The following is a 16,094-nucleotide window of genomic DNA, read 5'->3' on the forward strand; positions in this document are numbered from 1 at the left end:
CCACGCAGCTCTGCGGCCCACATCTCCACCACCCCTAAGAGGACCGGTGGGGGGAGGGACGGTTGACCTGGTCTCCCTCCTACCTCGCCCCCCCTTGCCGCCGGCCCCGACCCAGCTTCTCCACTCCCCCAGCCGGATCTCCGCCTTTCACTGGTTTCTGAGACACTCACTGGCCCTTGGGTGTCAGGAACTTCCTAGCCACAGCCTCATTCCAACCCCATTTAAGAGACAAACTTTACTTGGGAAATAAATCCGTTTCCTAGAGTGAGCACCGGAAGCATGCTGGGCTATATTACATAATTTTTTTCACCACCAAATAAATGTTCCCATTGGAACCACTACCTGAAATCATAAGCATCCAGACCTTTTTAAGCCTGTGACCTTGGGTTACTCGGTGACTTTGCCCATAGTGGCCATCACTAAAATGGGAATAATGATACGCCTCACACACTGTGAAGCTTAATTAACATTTGTAGCAAAGGGCCGGTTCCAACGCCCCTTGTAAATGCAAACTTAGGTGGGAGTATTTGTTGAGATGATTAGTTTCCTTTTAAGCAGCTTTTTAAAATTAACCTTCAAAATATTTTAAGTGGGGACGGAATTTGAGACATTTGAAAGCAAAGGAAAACAAGGTTTTACTCAATATTTATTTAAGCGCATCTATCTTTAAGATACCTTAATGTAAAAATATAAGCGTTAATTATTGCCAAAGTTCAAAAGATTGGTTCCCAACCAGTATAATTACTGTTTGCATAACTCAGCATAAAATAATCTAGTTTGATATGTGAAACCAACCAAAGGCAAGATGAATTAAGAGCATTACTATATTTCCACAGAACTAGGACAGTTCACATTGTATTTAATTTACAGTTTGCTAAAGTTAGTTTGTGGATAATTCATGGAAAATGTGCTAATCAGGCCCCAAAATACTAGCACAAGGCTGAGAAAAGCCGATTCCTTTAGACCTTAAAAAAAAAAAAGGTAACAAATTGACTTTATTCCGATCTGTGAATGATGCGTAGCGTGAGGAGCTGCCCCTCGGAGCTTCCGTTCCGTACCGAGCGCCAGACTGGTTCTGTCGGGCTGGCAGGGACTCCGAGGCGGCCCTTCCAACAGCCGGGCCGGGGACGCGAACATCGCCTCCACCCCTAACCCTGGAACAACCGGTAGTGGCCGTTTCCCCGCGCCGCCCCCCTTTCCGCCGGCTTTGTGTGCGTGTGAAATGTGCGGCACATTGCAGATGAACCCTAAGCCCGGCGAGCCGAGTCTATTGTTCCCCGCGAGGAGCTGCCGGGGCGGTGTGGAGCCAGGCGCAGTGCCGCGGCCGGCCCTCGGGGGTCGCTGTGCGGCGCTGGCTGCCCGGCCGTGGCGGCGGCGCTGGCGGCGGCAGAGAGGGAGGCTGGCGGGGAAGGAAGCGGGCGGGCGGCGCGCAGCGGCTCGGCTGCCGCCGGTGCTTTCTGCCCGGGGACGCCCCAGCCGCCGCGGCCGAGGCCGCGCGTGAATGTGTGCGAGGGCCCCGCGGAGCTGCGGCCGGAATACACGCTGTCACCCCTCTTTCCACAAACCACCACACAGACCTCCCCCTCCCCACCCCCAGCCCCGCCTGCCCCAGCCCCGCCGCCGCGGCCGCCGAAACTCCCGGGCCTCCGGCCGCCCCGGCCCCTCACCGTCGGCTCGCCTTTCCCCTCGCCCGCTCGCGCGCCCCCGGCAGCAGCACCATGTTGAATCGCGTCCCCAGGCCGAGCCGCCTGGGCCGGCTGCGCTGAGAGGCGGGCGAGAGCCGGGCCGCGGGGAGGGAGGGAAGGAAGGGGTGGGGGCCGCGCTCGCCCCGCGGCTTCGCGCGGATCCGGCAGTCGCCTGCCCCTCTAGTTTCGCTCCGATTTCTTTAAACTTTTTTAGAAATTCCCCTCCCTCCTTCCCTCCTCTCCCCCTGGCCTCCTGCTCCCTCCTTCCCCTCCTCCTCCTCCTCCTCCCCCTCCCTCCCTCCCTCCCTGCGCCGCCGCCGCCGCCGCCGCCGCCGCCGCCGCCACCGCCGGCCCATGACTGAGCCCCGCCGCCGCCGGCCGAGGAATGGGCTCCGGGCTCTGGTAGGAAGCGCAGGGAGCGGGGGGCGCTTTTAAAACACCGATCTGGGTTTTTTAAAAACCTCCTTTGAAAAAATAATGGCAAACTCGACGGGGAAGGCGCCTCCGGACGAGCGGAGAAAGGGACTCGCTTTCCTGGACGAGCTGCGGCAGTTCCACCACAGCAGAGGGTGAGAGCAGAACCGGGGGGGCAGCGCCGGGGCGAGCCGGGGCGAACGGGGCTCTCCCGCCCGGGCCGGGCGCGGGGTCCCGGCTGACAAGTGCGGGGCTTTCTCTCTCCCGCAGGTCGCCTTTTAAAAAAATCCCTGCGGTGGGTGGGAAGGAGCTGGATCTTCACGGTCTCTACACCAGAGTCACTACTTTAGGCGGATTCGCGAAGGTGAGTGGAAGTTTTAATTTGTATTTCCCTCTCGCTGGCCTCTTCCAAAAAGTCTCCTTTGACCCCGGAGTGGGCGCTCGGGGCCGGGGGGGTGGCCCGCGGGGGCAAAAGGCGTTCTTTTCGCTCCCAGCCGGTGGCACGGAGGCGGACGGCGGCGGGGCTGTTTTTGGCCTGGTGGCTCGCGTGCGCGCGGCGGGCGCGGGGCTCGGGCGGGCGGGCGGCCCGGCGCCGGCTCGCGCCCTGCCCGGTGCCCGGCCGGCCCGGCGGGGTCTGAGCGCCGCGGCGGGGAGTGCGGGCGTGCGGGGCGCCCGCCCGAGCCCCGCGCCCGCGCCCGCCCGCCCGCTCGCTCGCGAGTCAGCTCTGCCGCCGCTGCCGCTCTAGCACAGGCGGAGACACAGAGACACACAGACTCTGAGAGCAGTTTTCGTGCAACTCAAAATTAGCGCGGGCAGGTTTAACATCGATAATCGGCTGCGAAATGATCCCGGCAGCCGGGGGCACAGCCTCGGCCCCGTCGCCCTCGGTTTATACAGCTAACAAAAGAAACCAGGACCTGTCTCCAAATAGCCATCTTAGGCTTCAAGGCTAGGCAGAAGCTGTAGGCCTCAAAGAAGGGCCTATGGAGATGGATAGATCTGGGAGAGGGATCGGAATCGGCCCCGGCCCCGGCCCCCCCAGAACCTGCGGACGTCGCTGTCCGGAACAGTATTGATCCTTTTGAACTTTTTTTTTTTTAGTGTAAACGGACCGCGTTGAGATTTAAAAGGGGGCGACAGAGGGACTTGCGATTGGTTATTGTCCGGGCTTCAAAAACAAAACAAACCCACCACCCCCCCTCCCGCCCCCCAAACAAAACAAGTGCTATTAAATACTGGGCTCTCGGGTGAAAACACAGTGATTCAAGCAGCCCTTGCTTAGTTACTCTTACGGATCGATCTGAAACACCCACTGATGCCTGAGGTATCTACAGATCTCTGTAGAATGGGTATTTATTTCATAGTTAGGTTAGAGTTTTCTTGGATGGTGCACTCTCAGACAAGTGTGGCTGTGTTTTTAACAGGTTTCTGAGAAGAATCAGTGGGGAGAAATTGTTGAAGAGTTCAACTTTCCCAGAAGTTGTTCTAACGCTGCCTTTGCTTTAAAACAGTATTACTTGCGGTGAGTAGTAGTGACTCTTCCACAGTATTTGGAATTGAGGGACTTAAGGGGAGATTTGTTTTTAGGGGGGAAAAAAAAGAACCCCCAAACAAACCCTGCACACCAAACAGTTTCTAAACTTCTGTTCATTTTTTTCAACCTGCGAAACATCAAATATCCATAAAGTGAGGTTGTAGGAAGGTGAAAGTTTTCCTCACCTATTTTAGGATTGTTTACATTTTTCATACAGGATCATTACAGGTGACACCCCACCCTCCATCTTGGTAAACATTCTTTTGTGACATTGTTATTGATTGCTTGATATCCACGGAGGGGCAGAGAGGTGATGCTTAGTAAAAGAGTTAAGATAGTTAATGAAACTTTGTATCCCTTGGGAAAATTTTTACTTTGCTTTGGAAACTCCTTTGCCTTTAATTCTTACTTTAAGATTTTTAATAAATGAAACCTCTTGTGTGGAACCGTGTAACAGAGTGGTTTTTCAGTAGAATATTTCCACACAGCATGGCATGTTGGTGCCTTAGGTGACCAGGATTGTTTTTAGAATAAGTTCTTTCGAATTTTTGAGTGACTTGAAAACGTTCAAAAGGATTATTATATATGTAGGAAGATTAAGGATACTATGAAATGGAATATCATGATTTGGATTTTCTTTCATTCTCTCCCTCCTTTTTTGACTGTATATGACAGAGTACATTTCTTATTCAGTTGATATGTGATGCAGTTTAGATAATATATTTTCTGATTCAGCTCTGTTTTTTTCTTTTTCTGGTTACATTTTTATATTGTAATGTATTATGAGGTCATCTTTTATTTTTAATGCTTAATGTCTCATAGAGGGTCTTTAGTTGGTGGTGGTTATTTAGAACTAAAATAATGCTCTTCATATTTATTGCTTTTTAATAATATAATTAAAGGGATGTAAAAAAGGGATAGTTTTTTTAGTTAATGTAGCTTCTGCATAGTTTGAGTTTGGCACTTATCATTGCTGTACATGCAATATCCAAATGTAAATATTCTGTGTTAAGTTCAGCTTTCTGAAGTAGGAAATGCAGTAATTGCCCAGGTGTACTTTCTATTGGCTGTCTTAGATTGACTTCAGGCTTGAAGCTGAAGAGTTCACAGAACTTTGTGGGTAGTTACTGAATTACACAGAAGTCTAGAAAATATTAAATATGGCTAGTTGTTATCTATTCTAGTGTGTGTGTGTGATGGCAATGTGTGTCAGAGTACATTTTTAAATAAAGGTCTAAAACAAGAAACAAAGTGAAGTTAACCCCCCAAACTGTTGATTTAGTAATGTGGTGAGAAGTAGAGAATTTTATATTTATGGTGATATTCATTTGCTCATTTCCATTTATAACATTGAGAAGAATATTATTATTATAGGTCTTGGTTTTCTGGTAATCAGTTTGAACAATTTGGATTTTAAACTGTTTAAAACACATTTTAAAGTTATGCCTAATATTTATTGGGTTGATGGATTGAAATTTAATATCCAAAAGGTACTAAATGATATATAAGGTTCATGAGATGTGTGTTATTCTGAAGAATTTACACACATACAGACAGGATTTTAGCATAATCAATTAAATGTCTAGAATTCCAGTTTTTTTTTTTGCAAGTTACATAAATACCGTTTTTCCAGTTGTAATTTCTATCCTGAGATCATATCATTCACTGATTATACTGTTAAGTACTATTTTTAAGTATATAGCTTCAGGGTTGTTTGCAACTCTTTACATTGTTCTCAGATCAATTTGAGCTTTATGCTCCTATTAGAAGCTGCTTTTTGAACTATGTCCTTAGCTAAACTTGTTTTTCCTCCATATGTCACTCTCCAGGTTTGTTTTTGTAGGGTTGTAGCTAGGCTACTAGGAAAAAAGTTGAAGCATTTGTTTTGGAAAATAAAGCCATGTGAAGATTTGCATGGCTTGTAAAGAAATACAGGAGAAATATGCTGGTCAAAAATTGGATACTACCAACCTTGAAAGATTTTTTTTTTTTTCCATAGTGGTGTAATACTGCACAATTAGAGGACATGTATTATGCTGGGTTTTACACCTTCCTCTGAAAAATCTTAACTGGCAGACGGGATGCCAAGCTTTCACACTTAATTCTGTTACTTAACCATAAGAGTGCCTCTTTATAGTAAGAAATAGTAATCGAGTGACTTTGTGAGTTCCCTCTTCGAGATATCAAATTGAATATCATGGTTTCTGGTGAGCAGATAATGCAGTGTGTTTTATAAATCACAGGTAGAATGATTTTTTAAAAAATAAGAACTGTTTTTTCATTGGACCTATTATAAGACTGCTATTACACATATCAGTTCTCATTTACTCTATAAGTTTAATATTTGCTGACATTCCTCTGTAATTTCATTATTAATTGGATGGATGGCTGTTAGCCTAGTACAGCCAGGATGAAGATATAGGTACATCTTCGTGATATTACAGACATTTAAATAAAGAGGAGCATACTGGTATGCTGGCCATGTATATATTCTAACATTTCTGTGTTCGTTTTGATACAACAGACAGTCGTTGAATGTAGAGACTTGAGTTTAGTGGTCTGCCAAAAGTTTGCTTAATTGTATCAAACATACATTTATTCAGTTGTAGATTGCGTATAAAAATTTCTGAAAGTCTAAAATTAAAAATGTGATTGATGATTTGTTTAAACACTGGCATTTAATGTTTTAAATGTTAGTGCCTATTAGTAATGTGTAAAAATACTCTATTTAAAAATTGCGTATTAATCCTCTATCACGTCCATATAATTTGTTTTCACTTAGTTCCTTTCTTGGCCTGTACATCATTTCTTCAACAAATGGTTATTACTAGAATATCCCTATCAGTATAAAAAGATAAGGTAATATTTTCTACATTTTTGTAGTTGGAGAAATTAAAGTGCAAAAAATATCCAAATGGTTTTAGAGGCATTTGTTAATTGGACAAAAAAGTTGTATTCCTGACACATGTTCTGTAATATTTAATCAGTCTATTATGAGTTCAGTTAGTCACAAATGATTTTAAGAAATTAAAATGTGGTTGGAAGTTAATTATGGTTAAATATATGCCCGATATGAATGTATAGCTATACACAATGTGTTCTGTATTTACTCAATTTTATTTTAGTTCTGTGTTCGTGCAAAGATTGGGGCACAATTTACTATTCTTATTTCTATTAAAAATTTGAAGACTTGGTATGAAGATTTAGGTAAATATTTCAAATCCTTAGTTGAAGAATTTTCTTGTAGCTTACGCCAACAGTAGTCAAGGTTAACTTGATGTTTCTGTTATAAAACTTGATTTTTTGGAAAGGAGGTGAAATATCTTGGACATTAAAAAATTTATTGTACAAAACTATGTATTACTGATTATCTCATAATATTAAATTATTTTTTTTTACATGTACGTACCTTTAGAATAGTCAGCAACTTTATTGTAGCATTGTATCCATCAGAGTGAATTTTCAGTTGCATCGTAAATTTATTCTGTTTTCCCCCCCTTGATGAATAAAGTCATCCCTTAAATTATACCAATCTAAGGAGTTTATCACTTAAATAGAATGAATACACTCATGTTCTGTAGTTAGTGTACACCATGTAGGTTACTTCTTTTAAGAGAAAGCATTTTATGAATCACTTGATGCTCAGTGAATGAATGCTTCACAGTTGTAATAAAAAAGTAATATACTGACTTTTTGACTTGCTAAACAGAATTATTAAGCAGACATTGCTTACTTTATTCAAGGAAGAAAAATAAAAGTAATATGAAGATTGGGAGGACAACCGTATTTAAATAAATTATTCATATATGCATCTTAAATTTAATATTATAAACTGTATCCTTTCATTTTGAACAAACCTGATTTTGATATCTTCTGATATTCTGTTACATTTTAAAGGGCATGCAGACATGTTGAAAAGAAAGTAGAGAAGGTTGAAAGATTGATCAGGGCTCAGCTAGGTTAATGTTGTGTCTTAGAAGTCATGTTTAAACAGCTTAAATTTGCCCCAAATTAGAAATAAATCTAACTCACTCCAAGGTAGTTCATTCACTGAAGATACGTATTTTACTGAGGATACCAGCTAGGAACTTAACCATAACTCCCAAAAATGTGCTTTTTTACATTCACATTTTCTTCTGCCTTACCAGTTAACTAAAAATGTCTATTTCTAAATAGGAGCACTCTTTTATAATCCTACCTGTACTCTGTTGTGGATTCAATATTTTCATACTTGGTTGTGTGTGAAATCCACTGTAACTTTGATAGAAAAGCATATCACTGCTGTGAATCTTTTATTGCCAAACTGAATGATATTGGAAGTTGGAAAAGGAATGAGGAACATTTTAATTCATTGCAGTTTAGGTGCATTAATCTGCAAGCAAGTATTCAATACATATTTTTAGGTGAAGTACTTAGAGCTTTTATTAATATTTGGTGAAGAAGTCTACTTGGCATTTTCCAGAGTGGTATAGACCTTACTAAAGTTTACTGGCAAAAATGGGGTTTGTCCAAATTGGGAATTAGAGGACATATGGGGCGGAGTGAGGGGGATTCTCTCTGTCTCTGCTTCTTTGATCTGCCGCCACCATCATCACCATATTCTTTGGTATTTAGGATCAATTAAAGTAGAAATTCCCAATTTGTGCTTTATGAAATACTTGTTCTCTTGAAATGTCAATATGTTTCCTTGAAAATAGGCCAAATGAATTTGAGCAGTAAAGCTAAACTTGGGTTACTTTATTGCAGGACTTCTCAGAGACTTTATTTTGTTAATGGGCCTTTGGATCTCTAGACAGCTTGGAGAAACATGATTTATTACCTCCTTCCCCCTACCCATAGTAAATGGTGTTTCCCAAACACTACCACACATCGCAGGAGTGTGGTGCAAAACCCCATGTTTGAGGAACACTTGTTAAGTTCTAAAGAGCACAGTTTGGGAAACTATGCTCTAGAAAAAATGGGGGATAAGGAAGAGAAATTTTAAATACGGAAAATAATGAGGAAATGAGAAATGAGAGGTAATTATGTGTATTTATATAGAGATATATAAATATGAATGTAAATTATTAGGAGCTGTTGTTGGCATGTCTTTATCAATGACTGTGCAAAATTACATTGGTAATACTTGTTAAATATTTGTTTGAAATAGGGGGATTTAAAATTATCTCATGTTCATTGCCAGTAAAAGAAAGGTAAAGAAATATTGCAGTCCAAACAGAAGAAGAAAAGTTGAACCTGTAAGATAAGCGGTGGCCTTAGTTGATCTGGAATGGAGAAAGCTGTCCTTGTAAATACATAACAGTATTTTTTCTACTGTTTAAACTATAATGTGATGAAGGACAAAAGACAAAAAAAAAAAAAAAAAGACCATGTTAAAGATTTTTAAGTCTTAGGCAATGGTTCGTATATTAACTTGGTATTCTTTATGACAAAGGAATTTATGATTTTATTTGACCACTTAGTCTTCTTTTAACTTAAAATTCTTGTTTGAATCAGCAGTCCCTCCCACCCCCAAAACCAAGTAACTGCTCTTTATTTCCCCTGTTGTCCATCATTCTAACTAGAGGCTCTTTTTTTTAAACAGGATATTTATATTTAAATTTGTTTTTTAAATTTGTCTATATAAGGCTCTCTAAAGAATTGTAGCAGAATTATTGATCACATTGTCTTATGGAATCGTAATGCTTTTGTTGAAATATGGTGATAGTCCTGTTAAAAATTTGTATTTACTTCAGTTCTATAACTTTAAAAACTGAGAATTCTATAACTTTAAAAACTGAGAAGTCATATCATAAATTTTGACGTTAAGTAAAGCTGTTTAGAAGTAAATATTGGTTTAAGGACCAAACTTACCGGAGTTAAAAATGGGGATGTTAGCATTAAAGATTATCTTCAAATATTTTATGGCTTGAAGTTAAAAGCATAATTTTTATGAAAAGCAAAAGTATTGGCTTGTGAATTTGAAATAAATTTAAATACCATGGTTAGTACAGTTTATTCATAGAAGAACCAAGGAAAATAGGCAGATTGATTCTGTTTATTCAGAAGTGCACAAAAATGCATATATGCTGATTGATATTGGTATTGGTTACCTATCATAAAATTTATTGATGCTTTCACTTGGAAATAAAACTTCTGGGGGACCTAGAATAAAGAGAGGGTTTAGAGCAAATGTCACTCTCAGTAATGTTCAGATTATCTATGAATTTCATTAAGCTTTCCAAGAATTGTGTTACTAACATCAGAGTCTAACATATATTTTTTCATTTTCAAAATATAAAGAAGTGTCATATATGCTTGGAAACTTTTTGCATATTTATTATGTTGTGAGTGGAAGTTAGTTCATTTCTACAAGATATGTACCACGTTGACTAAGTACATTGCAATAACCTGTTGCTGGAACTACAGTCTCTTTGTGGTATCTAGGAGTAGCTATCAACATTCTGAATTGTTGCCCCAGAATGATAGATCCATAATTCCATTAGTATCTAAGTCAGTGTTTGTAGGGTCCACCCAATCTTACTGTGGGAGATTTTGTGGTTGGGCTGAATCTTCTGTTTTGGCTCTTTTATCTCATTAGTTCCCTTTTTCTTTTCCTATCATGCCATTGATTTGTTGAAGTAGTGGGTTCATTTGTTCTTCAGACTGTACCAAATTCTGGATTTGGTTGATTGCTTCCTTCTAGTGTCAGTTAACTTGTTCCTCTATCCCCTGTATTTATTCCCTGAAAACTGATAGTTAGATTTAAAGCTAGATAACATTCAAGTTCAGTATTTTAGGCATACTTAGTATGTAGTGCTGTGCTTTTGATTCAATCATGAGACATAATGTTTATGTTGTCCCATTTTAGTGGTGTTAAGATTGATGATTGGTTTTAAATAATTATAGTCTGTATTTTTAAAAAGTGTGCCATAGGTGATTCTTAAAGTGTGCTGAAGTTTGAGAACAGCTGATCTAAGTATTGTAATGAAACTAATTTAGTTGCTGAGATAACAGGTTTACCTTGGCATCAACATATTGGCCAGGGCTACCTCCAGAACAAAACCTCTAGGTGACATCTGGTCCAGGGCACCTGCTCAAGCTGCACCTGTCATCTCTAAGCAGAGCCTGGACACACCCTACACTTTGTCTCTGGGCTCCAGAGAAGCTAACAAGGGCTCCAGTTCAGCTGAGGGGAATCAAAGGGTACATGAATTACTAATTCAAACTCACCCTAACTGTATTTGAGTAATTTGGATTTTAAAAAGTAATTAAAAATAAATTTCCCTTAATATCTATGTGGGTTTTTTTTTCTATATAGGACTTTATGATATTCGTCCCAAATGAGATGCCATTTGTTTTATTGAATTTATTGAATGCTTTTCCACTTTGTGAGGATTTTGTTGGTCTGCCCCAGTATTGCTGAAGGGAGTTAACTTATATTTTATAAATTCCTATACAAATAACAACATTAATAATAACTTGTTTTTTAATGCATTTCATTTTTCAAACCATTTTTGTATGTGAGATTTTATTTTTATCATTTCAAATTTCAGAAGTAATTGCTGTTATTTAATCTTAGAAAAAATAACACTTAGAAAAAATTTCTTTACACCACTCAAACTCTTTTCTTTTGGAGCATATGGGCTACTTCTTAAAAAAAAAAAATGAAAAAAGCTGTAGGTTATATCCAACTCTCAATCTCTAAGTGTCAGCCGTAATGGCCAGTTAGAAAAGTGTTTTTTTTTTAATATATTTTCAGACCACACTTTCCCCCCTTGGCCTGTTTCCATCCTAGTGATAGACTTGCTTTAACAAACCATTGTCTTATTTATCACCTGTCATTATCCACAGTTGTAAAATATCTTCAGGTATATTCTGTGTTCTTGGTATGTTTATCTTTTGTTTCTATCAGTAAATGATTTTTTTCATTACCATTTAGTGGGGCCAAAATAAAATGTTTTTATGAAGCAGGATTTAAATAAGTTGTGTAAGAATTTATTGTTTGCATGTACATCTTATTGTGAAATATGACAAGTATCTGATTCTAGCCTTTTCTGAGTTCTTACCTTTGTCCTTGGTTAAGTATTCAGTGGTCAGTTGCTCTGTGCACAAAGATGATTTCTATTATGTAATTATAACATTCATGGTGAAGTGTTTTCAGATGAAACATTTTTTTGTTCCTCTCCTAGCTCATTGGTTAATTTTAAATAAGTAAAATGTTAGTAGAAACATACATGAGGTAAGTAGGAACATTCATCTGTTAAAATAGGACAAAGAAGAGACCATAGTTCGGGCTCTATGCAGAAAATACCTAACTTGTAGTACTTTAGAGATGGGGCTAAATTTAAAATCATTGGTAATAATGCCCAGGTTGATTATACTTTTCATAATGGTTTATAAATTAAGTGAATTTTCACTATACCTGAACTCAGGTGAGACCTCTTTGTACTTCATAAACAGAAGTTCCTACCTTAGCAGGCTGTACCTCTAAGTGCACTCCCAAGTAATAGGTGATGTGTTCTTAAGTGGTTTGGTGTGATTTTTTTAGTTTACACCATTAAAAAGTCAAACCTTTGAATTTGTGAGTTTTTCCAGGTAGCCCCACGTTGCAATTCATTAATTCAATCTAGTAGTAAAAAATCTTCTTGAGAGAGAAATGGTAAACCTAATCATTTTCCTTCCTTGCTATGTTTTCTTTTCAAAAAATTCTTCAGTTTTTTTGACTATAATGTGAACTGTTATTTACACTTCATTGGCTATTGACAGATTGTTATTATTTTGCCACATTTGCTTTATATTTTTCTATGTGAGGGTATGTATATATACACACATTATTACTCTTATGTAATCATTTGATATTATTATAGAATGTTCTAAATATGAGTGTATATTAAGAATAAAACATTCTCTTAATGTAGCAACAGTATAGTTATTAAATTCAAAAAACTTAACATGGATACAATCATATTATCTGTATTATATATAGACTTTATTCAAATTTTGGCACTTGTCCCAAAGATGTCTTTTATAGCATATCATACCCACACCACAAGTCCATGATCTTGTATTACATTTACTTATATCTCTGGTTCTTCAGCCTTTCATGATATTACCATTTTTGAGCAGTACAGGCCAACCGTGTTATAAAATTTGGATTTGTCTGATGGTTTTCCAGGATTAGATTTAGGTTAGACATTTTTGGCAGGAGGCCAGATGTCACTTTGTCCTATTGTTGATGTTAACTTTGGTTTAAGGTGATGTCCTCCTGGTTTCTCTACTCTAAAGTTTCCATTTTCTCTTTTGTAATTAATAATTAACCTGTGCGGATACTTTAAGAGCATATAAATACCTTGTTCACCATTAAACTTTTACCCAATAATTTTAACATCCATTGATGATTCTTGCCTGAATCAGTTAATTATAATGGATGTACAGTACTTATTTTCTAACTTTATCATTCTTTCTGAATTTCTTAGTTAGCAATCTATAAGGAAAATATTTTCATTCTTATTATTTATTATATTTTTATGTTACACAGTGGATTAATATCTATTATTTTGCGTTTTGCTGCTTAACTTTGGCCAGTAGGTATCTTTAACATGTTCCCATTTTTAAGCTCTTCTGTGCTTTCTGACAAAATAAGATTTTCCAGGGTCAGCTTGTGTTTTGCTTGCCTATCTCAGCATCAGCTATTTCTCCAAGGAGTGTCCTGGGTTTGGTGTTTTGTTTTGTTTTGTTTAGCATGGAATGGTATACAGAAACCAAAATTTGGTTGGTAGGTATACTAATTGTTGTTGGGTTGTCTTTCTTCCAGGCTCTTTCAGAGTAAGAGCTAGGAAGTTTATTTATTTTAAATATAAATGTACATATGTTAAAAATCACAGTGCTGTATATACTGATATGTCTGGCTACAAATCCACACAGGTTTCTTCTTGCCTTCTTCCGTACCATGCATGTATCTTCCTTCTCCTGCATTGAGAACCCTAGTTCCCAATGCCAGTATATTTACTCATCTTGTCAGGTCTGTAATACATAGAGTATAGTTTCAGAATTGTTATATCTGTACCACTACAAACAACAAACCTGCCACGTAGAGTTACAAATTCTTTTCAGTTCTTTTTGTGTTCAGACTGAAGCTGTATTGGTATTTTAAAAAATTTGCAGTGGTTGGATTCTTTTTTTCTCCTTTTACTGTTAAAATTCAGTAGAATTCATATTTTTTTCCATTTGTATTTAATTTTGTGATTTTCCCCACTTTTGTTTCTTCAATTTTATTTGTGAATATTTAAAACACTTAATAAAATTCTAAAATCAAAATTTAAGATACTTGGAGGTTATCCTCTTCCCTTCCCTTCCTCTTCTACCCCCTTCCCACCCATGCTTTGTTAATAACCAATTTCCTTAGTGTCTGGTTATCCTTCCTGTGTTTCTTTTTGCAAAAATTATAAGTGTGTGTGTGTATGTATATGCATTCTATATATATGTATGCTTTCATATATATATACATGCATTCTTAATTTCTGTTGAAATGAAGAATGCATTTTGCCTTTTTTTCACTTACTGTATCTTGACTATCACTCTAATAAACTCATGAAGTCCCATTCTTTTTTTTTTTTTTTTTACAGCTGCATAGTATTCCATTGTGTGGCTATATCCTAATTTATTCCCCACATAATGGCACTTAGGTTGGTTCCAATATTTAGAATAACAAATAATGCCATATGAGTAATCTTCTGTAAATCTAGTAACCTTATGCAAACCTATTTTTAAATTTTTGGAGATGTATCTTCAGAGTAAATTACTAAAGTGGGTGTTGGTATAGTAATCAAAGAATAAATGCATATGTAGTTTTGTTAAATATTGCCAAATTCTCTTTGTGGGAAGGAACTATTTAGCATTCCCGCCACAGTATATGAAAGTGCTTATTTCCCACAGCCTTGCCATGTGCTGTCAAGCTTTTTAAGTTTTACCAATGTGAGAGGTTAAAAAATGGTATCTCACTATATTTTAATTATTGTGGCATACATAGCATGTTTTAAGATTTTATCTATTTGTTTGAGAAAGAGAGCGAGCACAGATGTGCCTGCGTGTGTGAGCAGGAGGGGGGATGGGGGGTGGGGGGAGAGGGACAAGCAGACTCCACACTAGCCTGTCTGGGGGCTCAGTCTCATGATCCTGAGATTATGACCTGAGCTGAAGCCAAGAGTCGGTCACTTAACCTAGTGAGCCACCCAGGTGCCCCACAGATACCATGTTTTAATGTTTGATAGTGCCATTCCCATCTCAGAGCTTTGTGGGGCGGGGGGGTTTGGGGAAGTTTTCTTGGCTATTTTATGTTTATTTTTCCATATGAATTTTAGTGTCAATTTGTTTTAAGTTCCAGAAAAAAACTTTTCTGGTTTTTTGTTTGTTTTGTTTTTTGAATGGAGATTGCATTAAGTTTATAAACTATTGCAGAAGAACTGAGATGATGGTATTGAGTTGAACTATCCAAGAGCAACGAAGTCTTCCTATTCAAATCTTTTTGTGTTATGCAAGAGTCTAAAATTTTCCTTTTATAGGTCTTGGACATTTTTATTCCAAAATTTAATCCAAAGTTTAATCCTAAATTTATTCTTAGATATATTTTCATTTCTGCTCCTATTGCAAATGTGGTTTTTCATCCATTTTAATCTTTTAATTGGTTATTTATTTATATGAAAGTTATTTTTTATATTATAGTCTGCCTTACTTAATTGTTTTACTGTTTTTTGGGGGCTTTGTTTTGGGGGTGTTGGGAAGGGGCAGAAGGAGGGGGAGAGAGAGTTCTAAGCAGGCTCCATGCCCACTCAGGACTTGATCTCACAACCCCGAGATCATGTCCTGAGCTGAAATCAAGAGTCTGCTGCTGAAGCGACTGAGCCACCCAGGTGTCACAGTTGTTTTACTGTTTGTATTGATTTTATCATTGATTCTTAAAAATTTTAGATATACCAGCATGTCATCTGCAAATAGAGATGGTTTTACTTCTTTCCTAAATTTTATGCCTGTAGTTATTTTATACCTTTAATTATTTTCTTTTGCCTAATTGTATTGGCCACTATTAAATAGTTGGAAAGATGAAGGTGTCTTTGCCTTAATGATGACCTTAATTTGATGTCTCTTGCATTTCCTCATTGCTCATTGACTAAGATACTGTCTGCTCTGTGTTCTTTTTTTTTTTTTTTTTTTAAGATTTCACTTTTTTTGTTTTAGAGAGAGAGCACACTTCAGCAGGAAGAGGGGCAGAGGAGGAGGGAGAGAGAAAGGGAGAAAATCTCAAGCAGACTCTATGCTGAGTGCACAGAGCCCACCTTTGGGCTCGATCTCATGACCTTGAGATCATGATCTGAGCTACAACCAAGAGTCAGTTGCTCAGTTGACTGAGTCACCCAGGTGCCCCCTGCTATGTGTTCTTGATGTAGTCTTAACTCTATATGTTCTACTAAGATAGTATTTCT

The 16,094-nt window shown here is 38.6% G+C and overlaps 1 protein-coding gene across 1 annotated transcript in view; it reads left to right on the forward strand.

Annotated features, from left to right (window-relative positions):
* Positions 1 to 1,760: 1,760 nt before the first annotated feature.
* Positions 1,761 to 16,094, forward strand: part of ARID2 (AT-rich interaction domain 2) — a 160,077-nt gene continuing 145,743 nt past the window's right edge. Inside the window, exons 1-3 of the mRNA XM_040642361.1 lie at positions 1,761 to 2,254; positions 2,370 to 2,463; positions 3,524 to 3,621. Coding sequence (XP_040498295.1) covers positions 2,163 to 2,254; positions 2,370 to 2,463; positions 3,524 to 3,621 — 284 coding nt within the window. The 5' untranslated portion in view covers positions 1,761 to 2,162. The remainder of the gene's footprint in view (positions 2,255 to 2,369; positions 2,464 to 3,523; positions 3,622 to 16,094) is intronic.

This window comes from Ursus maritimus, unplaced genomic scaffold, assembly GCF_017311325.1.
Source record: "Ursus maritimus isolate PB19 unplaced genomic scaffold, ASM1731132v1 scaffold_26, whole genome shotgun sequence".
In the NCBI taxonomy this organism is placed as follows: domain Eukaryota; kingdom Metazoa; phylum Chordata; class Mammalia; order Carnivora; family Ursidae; genus Ursus; species Ursus maritimus.